Source organism: Carcharhinus amblyrhynchos, chromosome 11 (genome assembly GCF_965287045.1).
Source record: "Carcharhinus amblyrhynchos chromosome 11, sCarAmb.v2.hapA, whole genome shotgun sequence".
Taxonomy (NCBI): Eukaryota; Metazoa; Chordata; class Chondrichthyes; order Carcharhiniformes; family Carcharhinidae; genus Carcharhinus; species Carcharhinus amblyrhynchos.
Window position 1 is genome coordinate 3,270,039 of NC_137334.1, and position 15,532 is coordinate 3,285,570.

The 15,532-nt window shown below is 42.9% G+C and overlaps 1 protein-coding gene across 4 annotated transcripts; it reads left to right on the top strand.

Moving 5' to 3' along the window:
• The first annotated feature begins 227 nt into the window (after positions 1–227).
• Positions 228–6,994, top strand: LOC145349854 (gamma-crystallin S-1-like). Of its 4 annotated transcripts, none has more exons than XM_080198445.1 (3): positions 228–236; positions 2,796–3,042; positions 6,723–6,994. In XM_080198445.1, exons 1-3 carry the CDS (start codon positions 228–230, stop codon positions 6,992–6,994), a joined length of 528 nt encoding a protein of 175 aa, XP_080054571.1. The 4 variants fall into 4 exon arrangements, with proteins under 4 accessions (XP_080054571.1, XP_080054573.1, XP_080054574.1 ...); XM_080198447.1 differs by having other exon boundaries at positions 6,726–6,994; XM_080198448.1 differs by having other exon boundaries at positions 6,729–6,994.
• The last annotated feature ends 8,538 nt before the right edge of the window (positions 6,995–15,532 follow it).

Genomic DNA, 15,532 nt, shown 5'->3' on the forward strand with positions numbered 1-15,532 from the left:
GACAGGGTACGGTGACTTTCCCATTGAGCTGCTCCTTTGTGCCTGAGGAAGACAATTGCTCAGGAGGTTGTCAGTTTGAAAGCTATCACATCAGCTTTGAAGGGGATTCTGCTGCATCACCAGGCTTTTCACTACATCGCAGGTCAAAAGCAAGTGTATAAAAAGGACAGACAAATGCACGATTTGGCGTCATTGGCAACGAGCTATCCTCGTGGAGCAGCTGCAAAATGGGGAAGGTAAGCCTCATTTTCCAAACCATTGCGACTCACGGCAGGAATTTGGACATGGAAAAGGCACAACCAGCTGTCGCTGCAAAGTTTTTGTATTCGTTCATGGCACGTGGGTGTCGCTGGCTGGCCAGCATTGATTGCCCATCCTTGGTTGCCCTTGAGAAGGTGGCGGTGAGCCGTCATCTTGAAACGTTGACTTCTGTAGTGGGTTGAAGCAACTGAGCGGCTTCCTTAAACCAAATGAGAAAATGCTGGAAAATCTCAGCAGGTCTGGCAGCATCCGTAAGGAGAGAAAAGAGCTGACGTTTCGAGTCCAGGTGACCCTTTGTCAAAGCTAAGAGGCATCGAAAGTGGGAGATATTTATACTGCAGGGGGAGGGAATGAAAGATGAGGCCTAGCCACAGAAACAAGAGCAATGGCAGTCCACAGAGAGAATAGAAGGTGTGAATGCCCATATAGCAAGAAGCTGAGTGGTTTCCTTGGCCATTTCAGAGGGCGGCTGAGAGTCAGTCACATTCTGGAGTCACATGTAGGCCAGGTAAGGACACCAGACTTCCTATCCTAAAGGACACTCGTGAACCAGATGGGTTTTTCCGGCAATGTTTCATGGTCATCAGTAGATTCTTAATTCCAGATATTTTTTGAGAATTCCAATTCTGCCACCTGCTGTGGCAGGATTCGAACCCAGGACACAGAGCAAGTTTCTGGATTAATAGTATAATGATAATACCACAAGGCCATCGCCTCCCCACAAGTCCTCCTTATTAACATCTGGGGACTTGTGCCAGAAGGGGGCGATCAAAATGGGGAGAGCTGTCCCAAAGACAAGATAAACTGCAACCTGACGCAGAACTCAAGGAATTATAACATACAGTCAGTGCCTCAGACTCACTCATCACCATCCTCCGCTCTGTCCTAATCCATCATTGGGACTGAGGCATTAGGAGTGGCTGCACAGAGGGCCACAGCTGGCTCTGGAAATCCTCAACATTGAGTCTGGAAATCCTTAACATTCATTCTGGACACCATGGATCTTAGTGAGTCTAGGACAAACACGCGCAAATAACCCTCTTGTCCCTCCATTGAACATTACTTGTGTGGAAGTAAGGTTACAACAATTGTGAAAATTAAAGTTCCATAATTGTCAAAAAACACTCTGTCAGGTAATGGAAAATGGTTATTAGCCAAACAGTCAGGCCTTCAGTAAGACCAACTCTGACGTACGCAGGATTAGCGAGTGTATCTGAAACCTTTTTCCATAAACACTGCATTCCAGGCTAGGACAGCAGGATGAAAACAAGGAATAAATTACCATGGTGATTAACAAATAGCAAGATATGGGAACATATTATGCTAATGAAAAATTGGTTTTCTATCGGATAAGAAAGGGCAAAAGGCTCTGCTGCGATTGGTGGATATGTATGTCAATGGAAGATCTGAATATCTCTTGTTCCTGATTGGCTGTAATTGACTATACCTGCTGAGCTGTTTCTTTGTAAGCTCAGAACTGCTCCAGTCGTCCCATGTTGGCTGTGGAGAGTTCTCCTTGTGCACAAGTAATTAAAGATCTTGCATTGGATGCATGGTGTCCAGCATTGTTTGTGTATGGAGTCCTGTAGATTGCTGTTACTCAAGAGACCTCTAACACTTGGAAGGAACAATTAAGATAGCAAGCACACAGAATGTATTTAGGGCTAAGAACTTTTGTAATTTGGGCTACAAATGCACAGATGTCACAGCGGCTAGCACTGTGGCTTCATAGCATCTGGGACCCAAGTTCAATTCCAGCCTTGGGTGACTGTCTGTGTGGAGTTTGTACGTTCTCCCAGGGCTGCTTGGGTTTCCTCCCACACTCCAGAGATGTGCAGTTTAGGTGGACTGGCCTAGAATACTCTCCAGATGCCTGAGAAAGAGTGACTCCAACGATACCCAAGATGCTCTCCAAATTGATCACCTGACCCCATTAACCACTTTAAACATTCATCTGTCCAATATTGACACACTGGGGCCAATTATACCATCCCATCTGCCACAGAAATCGGAATGGCAAGGAGCAGACCATGGAAAGGTCCGTTGACCTTGGGCAGGATTTTCCACTTTCGGGATGAGCGAGGCTGGAAAATCTCACCCATTGTGTCTGCCTGCACAGCGTGCACTATCTAAAAGATGCTTTGCAACAACTCTCTTGGGGTCTTTGATGGCAACAACCCAACCTACGACCCTCTGTCTCCAAAAGAGACAAGGGCAGCGTCTACATGAAAGACAACCGACTCCAAGTTTCTCTCTGAGCCACGCACCATCTTTATTTTGAAATAAATCATTGTTGTTTTACCGTCACTGGGCCAGGATCCTGGAACCGTGTGCTCCCCAACACTACTGACCTCTGTAGTTATACATCCAGCACATAAAGTGTAGCGGATCGAGAAGATTGTTCACTACTACCTTCTCCAGGCAATGTGTTAGAAATGGTGGGCCTTGGCACTGATGCTCACATCCTGTGAATACATTTTTTTAAATTTGTGTTTTCATACAATGGGATAACTTCTCCACATTTCCTGTTGTAGATCATCTTCTACGAAGAAAGAAACTTCCAGGGTCGGTACTATGAGTGCTCGGGTGACTGTGCTGACCTGCATTCGTACTTCAGTCGCTGTAACTCCATCCGCGTGGAGAGTGGCTGGTGGGTGATGTACGAGAGACCCAATTACATGGGATACCAGTATGTTCTGAGCAGGGGAGATTATCCTGACTACCAGCGCTGGATGGGATTCAACGACTGCATCAGATCATGTCACATGTATACTTACGTAAGTTCCTACAGGTTGCGCATTTCAAATATCAAAGTATGTTTTTGTGGAAATGAGAGCAATGGGCAAGGATCGATAAAGCAATATTTGCTCCAATGTGCATCAGTACTCACATTACTGGCTGCTGAAGGCCCCTCAGTACCTTTTGTGCACTGTGATGAACATTGAACATAAGAACGTAAGAAATAGGAGCAGGAGTAGGTCATCTAGCCCTTCGAGCCTGCCCCGCCATTCAAAATAATTGTACCCAGGAGGATCGAAATGCAAGGTTCAATGGATCTCTTTGGTTAATGTGCAATAGAGCAGTGACCCGTGACATGCCTGGAATATGTGAAGAATGTGCCAGGTGTTGAAAGCCTATTTCAGGTGGTTGTTGGGAGGGAGGCCCAAGTTTCCTCTTAAAGAGGCCTCATCTTTCTAGCTAGTACCCACTGTAATTCCTCAATTCAAACCTTTGCAATGTTACATATGAAGAAGCAATATATAGGATGGTCAATTGGTGGCTATCCATGCAATAAATATCTTGATCTGCAATGCTGCTGATTCTGCCTAAGAGCATGCTGTGTACAATTGCACCATGCAGTTCGAAACTACCTTGTTTGCCCAAGACCCAGTGTAGTGTTTCCCCATGGATACAGCCAGCTGCAAGAGCTGGCCACACATTTCCCATGAGTGGCCATGTAGAACTCTACAACCAATACTTCTCCTCTCTCCTTGAAAAGAAAGGTGTTGTGCACTTGATGTGTGGCCATCGGTATCAACCCATGGCACCAATGCCCACTAACCCTGCGAGCCGCATCAGTCCCACCATCCCCCACAAGCTTTCATTAATGTAAATTCATTTCTGCACTCTCCAATATTTAGTCCCATCAAAATGAATGTTGCAGATACACAAAAATTTAATTTTGAACTATTATACTCACCTCAGTGGTGTGACGTAGGAATGTAGATTTATCTGCTCACTTGAACAATTGCTAAAGGAGGTGGTAGTGTAGTGGTATTGTCACTGGATTAGTAATCTCAGGACCTAATGTTATGCTTGAGGAACTGTGCTCAAATCCCACCATCGCAGATAGTGAAATTTGGATTTAATAAAAATCTGAAATTAAAAGTGTGAAACCATTGTAGATTGTCATTAAAAAACCCATCTGGTTCACTAATATCCTTTAGGGAGGAAAAGTTTCCATCCTTACCTGGTCTAGCTTACATATTGCACCAGATCCACAGCGATTTTATTGAGTTTGAAAATGGCAATCAGATAAATGCTGGCCCAAAGAATGCCACCCACATCCCCTGAACAACTCAATCAAAATGTTAAAAGGCAATCGCGTTGGTGTGGATTCAAGTTGCATATCGGCTGGACTGAGGGAGAATTACTTTTCCTTTTGGAAGCACAACAATCTGCCAGCTTTGTGAGTCATTAACTGATACCAGTATTTCATATCCAGACTTTTTTTTTAATGAATTCTAATTCTCAAATGGTCATGGTGGGATTTGAATCCACATTCTCTGAATTATTATTGCATAATCATTGTATTACCATACACCAATGGATCAGACAAGTTTATGCAACCTGACTTTATAATTTAATCCTTTAAATCCTAATACTGCATGTTGAACCCAGTATACGCTTCCCGAGATTTACTGACTGTATTCCAAATGGGATCGGACTAAGATTCTGTATAACTAAAATGTAACTTCCTCACCTTTGAATGGTAGCCTCCTTGAGATAAAGAAAAACATGAACTTTTTTGATTAAATCACATCTTATGCCCTAGCTTTTGGTAATGTATCACAGAAACCGAGAATCCCTACAGTGCAGAAGGAGGCCATTTGGCCCATCAAGCCTGCACTGACAATAATGCCACCCATCCCTGTAAACCTGCTAATACCCCTGACATTAAGGGGCAATTTAGTATGCTCTATTCCCATAACCCCACCTGTTACCCTAGCTAGTCACCTAGACATCAAAGGTCAATTTAGCATGGCCAATCAACCTAACCCGCACATCTTTGGATCCTGGGAGGAAACCGGAGCACCTGGAAGAAACCCACGCAGACACGGGGAGAATGTGCAAACTCCACACAGACAGGGATCTGAGGCCGGAATTGAACCCAGGAGCTTGGCACTGAGAGGCAGCAGTGCTAGTCACTGTACCACCATGCTGCCTCATGTATGTATATGGACACCTAACCATTTCTCCACTGTCCCTAGTTCATTATTATGAAGGAAATGTTCCAAGCTATCTTGCTTGGATCCAAAGCAGATGATCTCCCATTTTAAATGGCACAGCTTTGTCTATTCATTTAATTTCCCATTAGTCTCTGTAACTTTTTGCCCTCAGCCACTTTCCTGAGGAGTATTGCACTGATATTTTGGCACATGCAGTTTCTGATGAGGATCACCTTTTTTATTCATCCCTGGCTGGCATTTATTGCCCATCCCTAGTTGCCCAAGGAGAGTTGAAAATCAACCACATTGCTGTGCCTCTGGAGTCACATGTAGGCCAGACTGGGCAAGGATGGCAGATTTCCTTCCCCAAATGACATTAGTGAACCAGATGGGTTTTCCCGACAATTGACAATGGTTTCACGGCCATCAGTAGATTCTTAATTCCAGATTTTTAAAATTGAATTCAAATTCCACCAGCTGACATGCCCCAGAACATTAGTTGAGTTTTTATTTGATAGTTTAGCGATTAGACCACTTTTCCATCATCCCCCATATCGTTACGACTTCTTATTTCATCAGCTCTAGTATTTTTATCAATCTGAATGCTGAGATGTGCTTTTTTTCTTCCAATTCACAATAACAATCATTTAGATTTAAACTTATAATGAATCATTGCAGTTATTGCAGCTGCCGTTGACAATTGGAGCAAATACAATAGATGAGGATTGGGGTGTGGTGTTAATCTTCAAGTTATGGTAGGTTGGTAATACTGTTGCTGGGAGTTGGGCTCCGGTTATGGGGGCTTGACAACAGAAATGAAAATGAGAGTTTGTATCACAAGTGTTGGAGTAAAATCAAAATTAAAGGGATACGCGATAGTTACCAGACACAAAATGGACTCTGGGAAAAGACAATAAGATGTGCTAACTCAGGCACAGAATGCTCAACAAAGAGTTAAAATCTGTTAGTGTTTGCATTACTACAGGAAATAGATCCAACTTTGAGGCACCTTAGCTTGAGATAAAGCAAAACCAAAATAATGAGTTTCAGTAATAAGATCACTCATTGATGGGGGGCATACATGCATAAATGTATCTACTCTATGTATAACGATATGTTAACTCCAAATGTCCATACTTGTTTACTGTATGTATAACAATGCGTTAATTCCCAATGTCCGTACTTGTCTACTCTACGTATAATGATTGCCAATGGCTAATATCCATATTTATCCATTATTTGAAAATGTATAAAAGATGCCCAACTGCCATTTTAAAGATGAGAAAGTGACTGTGTGCACTGCAGAGAGTCCAGCACTTCTCCCAAAGCTTTGTTCGATAAAACTGCATGTTGAATCTTAGATCTGACTCTGAGTGGTGGGTTTCCCACAACAACAAGTCCTGATCCACAATATACTCTTCAAAATTACTCTGGCTGTTTCAATTTCTTGGCATTGTTTGTAAGTTGTGCATTAGATAATTAGTTTCCATTTTGTTTTATTAACACAGCCAGGAGGAGGCTCCTACAGGATGAGGATTTATGAGACGCCTGACTTTGGGGGACAGATGATGGAATTCATGGATGACTGTCCCTCTGTCTACGATCGTTTCCGTTACCGTGACATTCACTCCTGCCATGTGATGGACGGTTACTGGATCTTCTATGAACATCCCAACTACAGAGGCCGACAGTACTTCCTGAGACCCGGAGAATACAGGAGATACAGTGACTGGGGCGGCTACAGCTCAACTATTGGCTCATTCCGCCGCATCATGGATTTCTAAAACAAAATCAAGAGATCATTGAATAAAAATGGAAAGAATCTGCTTATAATATTTCCCTTTGTTTAATACCCATTTTAAGGTTGAGTAACAGACAAATAGATGATGATTTAGTGAAATTTTATGATATGAGAGTTAGAGGAACTGTACAATCCTCTTCCCAGATGGTGTTCCAAAAACGAGGCAAAAATATAATGGGGATAAATTTTCCTTTCTTCATAAAGATCTTGGGCAAGACTGACAAAATACACCTTGGAAGAAAAGACCAAGGCCACAAAATCTGTCCCGTTTCCCTATCACCCCTCTGCATTATTGCCACAGATGGCAATTTCTGCTGCATTGGACATGGGTCACATTGTTTGACCAGACTCTTTACGTCGGTATGTACCCTCGGCCACCACATATAGCTACACGAGCATCTTCATCTTTGTCATCCCAGGATGGGCACAATGTAACAATAACTTCCCAGCGGGAAAGAAAACCTACAGCTTTTCTTCCCATAATAATACGCCATCCGCATAACTCAACTCAACTCTTCCTTATCTGATTAACTCAGACCTGTTATTGTAAATACCAGCTGTGGACGACCATGTGCTTAACTCAAAATAACGTTACGTCTTTCTGGGTCCAAAACTTGATCTGTCGCGCCAACATGGACAATGTATGAAGAATGCTGAGGGCCAGAACAATTTTCCCTGGTAGAGGGGATATACTTTTGGATAGGAGAAGGCAGCTCAAGGCGTCTGTGTTTGATGTATGTGTGCCTGGCATTTGCAGAAAAGTATAATCATAAACTAGTGTTGGATTCTCACTGAAACTATGGGACGAATGGCCTTATCCTCCCTAAATAAGCCTAACAGGGGTATTTGGTCAGTAACTACTATGAAATGCCATCCATAAACATACTGATGGACCTTCTTCAATCCAAGGATGGCAGCTAGTCCCCCTCTTCTCAATTTGAAAGTAAGATTTTTCAGCATTGGTCAGAGTCGTCAAGGTGCAGGCAATAGGTCTTTCTGCACCATCTTCCATGTGATAAAACTGCTCCAATTCCACAAGGAGATGCATCGCAGGTTGGGATGGTCTCCTGTGAGGGGTCAAAATGAACTAAGGGACTGAGTGACCGCAATGCCAGTTTAACCAGTTCAAAGGTTCCTTTCTGATACTCTCCCCAATACCACCACTGGTGCTTCTTGAGCAGCGTGTATAAGGGTGCCAAGTCATAGATCCATAGAGGTTTACAGCATGGAAACAGGCCCTTTGGCCCAACTTGTTCGTGCTGTCCCTTTGTTTAACCACTAATCTAGTCTAATTGCCAGCATTTCGCCATATTCCTGTGTAGCCATCTTAACTATGTAACTCTCCAAACGCTTTTTAAAAGACAAAATTATACCTACTCCACTACTATCTCCAGCAGTTTGTTCCAGATACTCAGCATCCTCTGTGTGAAAAAATTGCCCTTCTGGATTCTTTTGTATCTCTCCCCTCGTGTTTTGGACTCCCATACCTTTGGGAAAAAATATTGACTATCTAGTTGATCTATGTCCCTCATCATTTATAGATCTCTATACAATCACCTACGCTCCAGAGAAAAATGTCCCAGTCTATCTAACCTCTCTTTATAACTCAAACCAAAAGGTCCCGGTAGCATCCTAGTAAATCTTTTCTAGTTTAATAATATCCTTTCTATAATAGGGTGACCAGTACTATGTGCAGTATTCCATTGGCCTTACCAATGTCTTGTACAACTTCAACAAGACATCCCAACTCCTGTATTCAATGTTCCTGTTGCAATCCTAGATTACCTTCTTCACTGTTCATCTTGGCGTCATCCGCAAACTTACTAATCATGCTTCCTAAATTCTCATCCAAATCATGAGTATAAATGAGAAATAACAGTGGACCCAACATTGATCCCTGAGGCACACCGCTGGTCACAGGCCGCCAGTTTGAAAAACAATCCTCTACAACCACCCTCTGTCTTCTGTCATCAAGCTAATGTTATATCCGTTTGGCTACCTCACCCTGGATGCCGTGAGATTTAACTTTATGCAACAACCTACCATGCAGTACCTTTTCAAAGGCCTTGTTAAAGTCCATGTAGACAACATCAACTGCACTGTGCTCAAGTACATTTTTGGTTACCCCTTCAAAACACTCAAACAAATTTGTGAGACTTGATTTTCCACTCACAAAGCCATGCTGACTGTCCCTAATCAGTACCAGCCTCTCTAAATGCCTGTAGATCCTATCTCTCGGAATACCTACCAATAATTTACCCACTACAGATGTGCGGCCGACTGGCCTGTAGTTCCCAGGCTTTTCCGTGCAGCCCTTTTTAAACAAAGGCACAACATTTGCCACTCTCCAATCTCAGGCACCTCACCTGTGGCTGTCGATGATTCAAATATCTCAGCTAGGGGACCCGCAAATTCCTCCCTAGCCTCCCACAATGTCCTGGGATACACTTCATCAGGTCCCAGGGATTTATCTACCTTGATGCGCTTTAAGACTTCCAGCACCACCTTCTCTGTAATATGTACACTTCAAGACATCACAAATTATCTCCCTAGATTCCCTAACATCCATGGCTTTCTCAATGGTAAATACTGATGAGAAATATTCATTTAGGATCTCACCCATCTCTTGTGAATCCACACATAGATTATTTTATTGATCCTAAAGAGGCCCTACTCTCTCCCTTGTTACTCCTTTGCTCTTCATGTATTTGTAGAATCTCTTTAGATTCTCCTTTGCCATATCTGCCAAAGCAACCTTGTACTCCCTTTTTGGCTTCCTGATTTCTCTCTTACCTCTACTCTTCCACCATCTATATTCTTCAAGGGATCTACTTGATCCCAGCTGCCTATGCATGTCTTGTGCCTCCTTCTTCTTCTTGACCAGGACCTCAATGTCCCATGTCATGCTGGGTTCCCTACTTTGACCAGCCTTGCCCTTCACTCTAAGGGGAATGTACTTACCTTGAACCTTGGTTAACACACTTTTAAAAGCTTCCCACTTACCAGAAATCCCTTTGCCTGCCAACAGACTCCCCCAATTAACTGTTGAAAGTTCCTGTCTGAAACCATCAAGATTGACCTTGCCCCAGTTTAGAATTTTAGTTTTTGGGCCAGACCTATCATTCTCCATCGCTACCTTAAAACTAATAGAATTATGGTCACTGGTCCCAAAGTGATCCCCTCACTAACACTTCTGTCACCTGCCCTTCCTTATTTCCCAAGAGGAGGTCAAGATTTGCCCCCTCTCTAGTCAGGCCATTCACATATGGAATGAAAAATTCCTCCATAGAAAGATTAGAAATAGATCTTCCATAATAATACACCATTCCTAATAACGGATTTCAATTCTGTCACATTTTGGGGGGGCCTGTGTTTCCTTAATTGTTTTTATCTTCTTTTCCATCAGGTGCTGTCCTTCTGCATCCCTTTGAACCTTAAATACGTAACTTCACGGGTCTAGCAGACAAAAGGCAGGGAATTATAGGCCGGTTAGTTTAACGTCTGTAGTTGGAAAAATGCTAGAATCTGTCATCAAAGAAGAAGTAGTGAGACACCTAGAAAAGAACAGTTTGATCGAGCAAACGCAGCATAGATTCGTTAAGGGGAAGTCGTATTTAACAAATTTATTGGATTTCTATGAGGAAGTGACTAGTGCGGTAGACGGAGGGGAACCGGTGGATGTGGTGTTTTTAGATTTCCAGAAGGCGTTTGATAAGGTGCCTCACAAAAGGTTGCTGCAGAAGGTTAGGGTGCACGGAGTTGGGGGTAAGGTGTTAGCATGGATTGAGGATTGGCTGTCTAATAGGGAGCAGAGATTCGGAATCAATGGGTGCTATTCTGGTTGGCAGTTGGTGACTAGTGGAGGCCTCAGAGGAGTTGCTCTTTGAGTACTTGGCCCATAAATTGTCTGTGTAGCAGTGAAGAAGCTAGACAGGAGAGATATAGGCCAGAATTCTCTGACCTCGCCTGTGGCTGGGATTCTCCGGTTCCGCTGCAGTGAATGGAGATGCGGCTAAACGCCAAATTCTCCATTCTTGCTGGCAGCGGCAGTGAGGTGAGCGAGTTTGGAACATTTCCACCCTAATCAAGACGGGGGAAGCTGAAAATGCCCATAGGAGGGAGCATTTTAAATAAAAACTTTTCAACCAGCTGTTGAGAGAGTGTTTTCAGTTGCACCGCACAACAGCCAATGAGAGATGAGCTTAGAATTCAGCAACGTTAATGTAAAGGTAAAATACTGCAGGTGCTGAAAATCTGAAATAAAAACAGAAAATAATGGAAAGCTTCAGTAGGTTTTCCAGCGTCTACGAGCGAGAAACAGAGTTAACAGGCACGAGGTAGAAAAATCGAGCTTGTACCCGGTTTCACGGCTCTCACTATCTTGCCAGTCCTGTTTTGCCGGCAAAATCAGCTTTGTGCCAAAGAAGGGTGTGAGACGGGTTTCAATGTTAGTAACATGTTTTAGATGCTTTTTTTTGAAGTAGGTTGGAACATATGTACTATACAAAGTTAGGGCTTATGGGATTGGATTTAACATGTGGATTGAGTATTGAACTCAATAGACACAAAACAAAGAGAGGGAATAGGTAGGATATTTTCAGGTTGGCAGGCTTGTGTTACACCACAAGGATCAGTGTTTGGGATTCAACTATTTGCAAAGTTTATCAATGGCTTAGCTGAAGGAACTGTGTGTAATGTATCCCAGTGTACTGATGATACCAAGTTAGGTATCTGTGAGAAGGATGCAACTTAGACAGGTTAAGTGACATTTTATTTATCCATTCAACAAGATGTGGACGTTGCTGGCTAGGTCTGCATTTATTGCCCATTCCTAATTGCCCTTGAAAAGGTAGTGATGAGTCACCTCTTGAATCGTGGTAGTTGATGGGTGATGTAGGTGATTTTGTTTTGGGAAGCATGAAAGGACTTTTTTTTTATTCATTCACAGAAGGTGGATGAATCGTTGGCTGGGCCAGTATTTATTGCCCATCCCTAACTGCCCTCCAGAGGGGTGTTTCAGAGCCAACCACACTGTTGTTGATCTGGAGTCAGATGTAGGCCGAGATTGGGTAAGGATGGCAGGTTTCCTTCCCTAAAGGGCGTTAGTGAACCAGATGTGTTTTTATGACAAACGATCATGGTTTCATGGTCATCATTAGACTTTTAAGTCCAATTTTTTAAATTGAATTCAAATTTCACCAGCTGGCATGGTGGGATTTGGACCCAGGACTTCAGAGCATTAGTCCAAATTATTCATTCCAGGTTAAGCAGCGTTTCACTTGCACCTCTTTCAATTTGGTGTATTGGATTTGCTGCTCCCAATGTGGTCTCCACTGTATCAGAGAGCTTTTTTAACACTGCAGTTTCATTTCAAATGTCTGGCCATACTGAGAAGGCTATACTGTTTGAAATGTTTTGCTTACATACAATTTCACACTTCAGTACCTTTAACTATCAGCTGGTTGACAGCTCCAGGCTATTTCCAGGCACCGGCTTTGTTTGTTTTTATTTCCCTTCATGCTTGATTAAATCTGAAGTGCTTCCTCTTTTCTAACCACAACGTATTTTAAAAAGACTTTTTCTTTGATCACAAGTGCCTCTGAAGCTGAAATAGCATGTCGGCACACTGGAGGTAGCTTTTAGCCAGAGATTGGTTCTACTTCACCCGCTGCCTTGGCAATGCTGCCTGCTATATATTTCACTGACATATTGGCAATGACAGTGTCGCAGTGACACCACACTGGCAGGGTATTAGTCCCAGGATGGCAGGGGTCATTGCCAGTGTGGCACTGTCAAGTATTGGAGCTTAAGTGGCAAGACTGAAAGGTGTCCAGAGTGGAGTGGGGCTTTGGTGAGCCCCTATCAGAGTGTCTCTCTTGTAGGGGGGTTGGGAGTGAGGCCTCTGACTGGATGGGAGGGGATGAGTGCCTCTGAGTCGGGACAGGGGGTCGGGTCACCCTCATGGCCTTGTGGTGTGTCTGTGAGGAGGGGTCTGGGTTGGGAGGAGACACCAATATATTTAGTGGTGAGGTAAGTTGCCCATTTGTTCAAAAAGTTTGGGGATGCTCCCTTGGTCTGTAGCAGTCACCATTTCCATTGGTGGGGGGTGGGATGGGGGCTTTACAGAGACTGCCCAGGCTCTCTGAAGCTAAAAACCAGGATGAGCAGTGAGTTTCCCATTGGAAATTTTCTTCCCAGCAACAGGTTGCTGAAACCCTCCCGGCTAACACTCCAGTTTTCCCACTGGTAGCAGCACTTGGTTCATATTCCAGTGAACTGTGGCCTCACCTCGCAAATAATTCATTTTAAGATGCAGAAACTTACTACACGAGACCTTAGCTGCTAAGCTGCTGCATCTTTCAAGCTCATTTGTTAGTTAAATGAAAAAAAATCTTTGAATTGCTGTCGCAGAGGTTATTTATTTATTAATGTCACTAGTAGGCTTACATTAACACTACAATGAAGTTCCTATGAAAATCCCCTAGTTGCCCCATTCCAGCACCTGTTTGGGTACACTGAGAGGGAATTTAGCACGGCCAATGCACCTTTACCAGCACGTCTTTCAGACTGTGGGAGGAATCCAGAGCACCCAAAAGCACAGACTCGGAGAGGACCTGCAAACTCCACACAGACAGTGACCCAAGCTGGGAATCGAACCTGGGTCCCTGGCGCTGTGAGCAGTGCTAATCACCGTGTCACCTGTAATGTAGTTTCCTCTTTCTTGGAGTAGAGTAAATGCTATTAAACTGGGCAATTAACTTTCTTATTGACTGTTATAAAAATGAGAACTGATTGTCTTCTATTTAATTAAATAATTCAAATGTTATTTTGATGAATCATTTAATGTCTCACTTGCGCTTATACAGTTGGTCCAATTTGATCCTACAACCCAGGGTAATAATTATCTTTATCAGTCATTTTAAGTAGCAATATCCAAGTTATGGATCGATAAGAAAATGTTCTCTGTTCAAACTGCATGGAATAAGTAGTGATGTAGATTTAAATATATTTTTGACTGCAAATCGATCATTAAGTTAATTATGTTTGCCTTATTAGAACATCAAGTTTCCCAGCATTGTCTTGAACTGAATCTTTCTTCTGTTAAAGGCCTTCATCAGATTTGTCACCTTATTCAAATGCATTCCTTCCTTTAAATGTGTAGCCAGCTTGTATTTAAAATTCTTATTCATATTACCCACTAATAAATGTTTTGACCCTTTTACCATGATAGATAACAGTCCCCAGCATAATTGACAAGTATCTTTTATTGCTACTGTCAGAAGTGAAGGAATCGGTGAGGTTTAACTTTCTGTCCACAATTCACTGCAACATTATCTAATGTTAAAGAAATCAGATACCACCGTCGCAATTTTCAATTGACTGATAATCAAAGTCATTCTCCGGATGTGCAGTTAAGGACCGGAATTCTCTGACCTCGCCCGGGGCTGGGATTTTTCAGTCCCGCCGCAGCGAACGGAGATTTGGCTAAATGCCAAATCCTACGCTCTCCCTGACAGCAGTAGTGAGCTGTGCGAGACTGGAGATTTCTGACCAAAGTATTTTGTGAAGTTAAAGTACAGCAGAATATGAGGATATATTATCAACACAGTGGAGTTACAGCTATAAAAAGAGAGAATAGTTAGTTTCAACGCGAAACCAATATTGAAAGTTATTGCAACACATTCTGCAGGGGTAATAAAATGGGCTTCATTTTTACAAAAACTCAATAATAACTTGATTGCATCTTAAATCAAAGATATTACTGCCTTTCTTTGTGCAGAATATCTTTCCAGAACAAAGTGAAAATCCAGTCGGCATTTCACAGGATTTAAATATATTTTGACATACATTTTAAGTTTTCATAAATATAAATAATTGCATTTTCTCGAATCATACCACCTCACAGCACTGAAGGGGGTATGTTAGACCAGCATGCAGTGACAGTTCTTTGACAGAATTATCCCACCGCTCCTACCCCACCACTCTTTTCCCATAGCCCTGCAATTGCTCCCCTTCCGGTACCCATTCAACTTCCTTTCGAAAGTTACAAACACACGAACAAGGAGCAGGAGTAGGTCCTTCTTCTCCTCGAGCCTGCTTTGCCATTTAATAAGATTGTGGCTGATCTGAAAGTAACATTAAACCTGCACCCTGCCTACCCAGTGGTACAGTGGGTAGCACGGCTGCCTCACAGTGGCAGGGACCCGGGTTGGCTCACTGTTTGTGTGGAGTCTGCATGTTCTCCCCATGTCTGCGTGGGTTTCCTCCGGGTGCTCTGGTTTCCTCCCACAGTCTGAAAGATGTGCATTGGCTTCCTAAATTCTCCCTCAGTGTACCCAAACAGGTGCTGGATTTTCATAATAATTTCATTGCAGTGTAACGTAAGCTGAATTGTGACACTAATAAATAAACTGTATCTCTCCCTTTCTTGCTAAGAATCTATCCACTTCAAAAATATTCCAAGGCTCTGCTTCTGCCATCATTTTAGGAAGAAAGTTTCCAAGACTCAATCCTCAGTGAG

Excerpts from the sequence above, each read along its gene's own strand:
- LOC145349854 (XM_080198445.1), top strand. Across the intron at positions 3,043-6,722 it reads TCACATGTATACTTACGTAA|GAGGAGGCTCCTACAGGATG; the intron begins GTTCCTACAGGT and ends TAACACAGCCAG.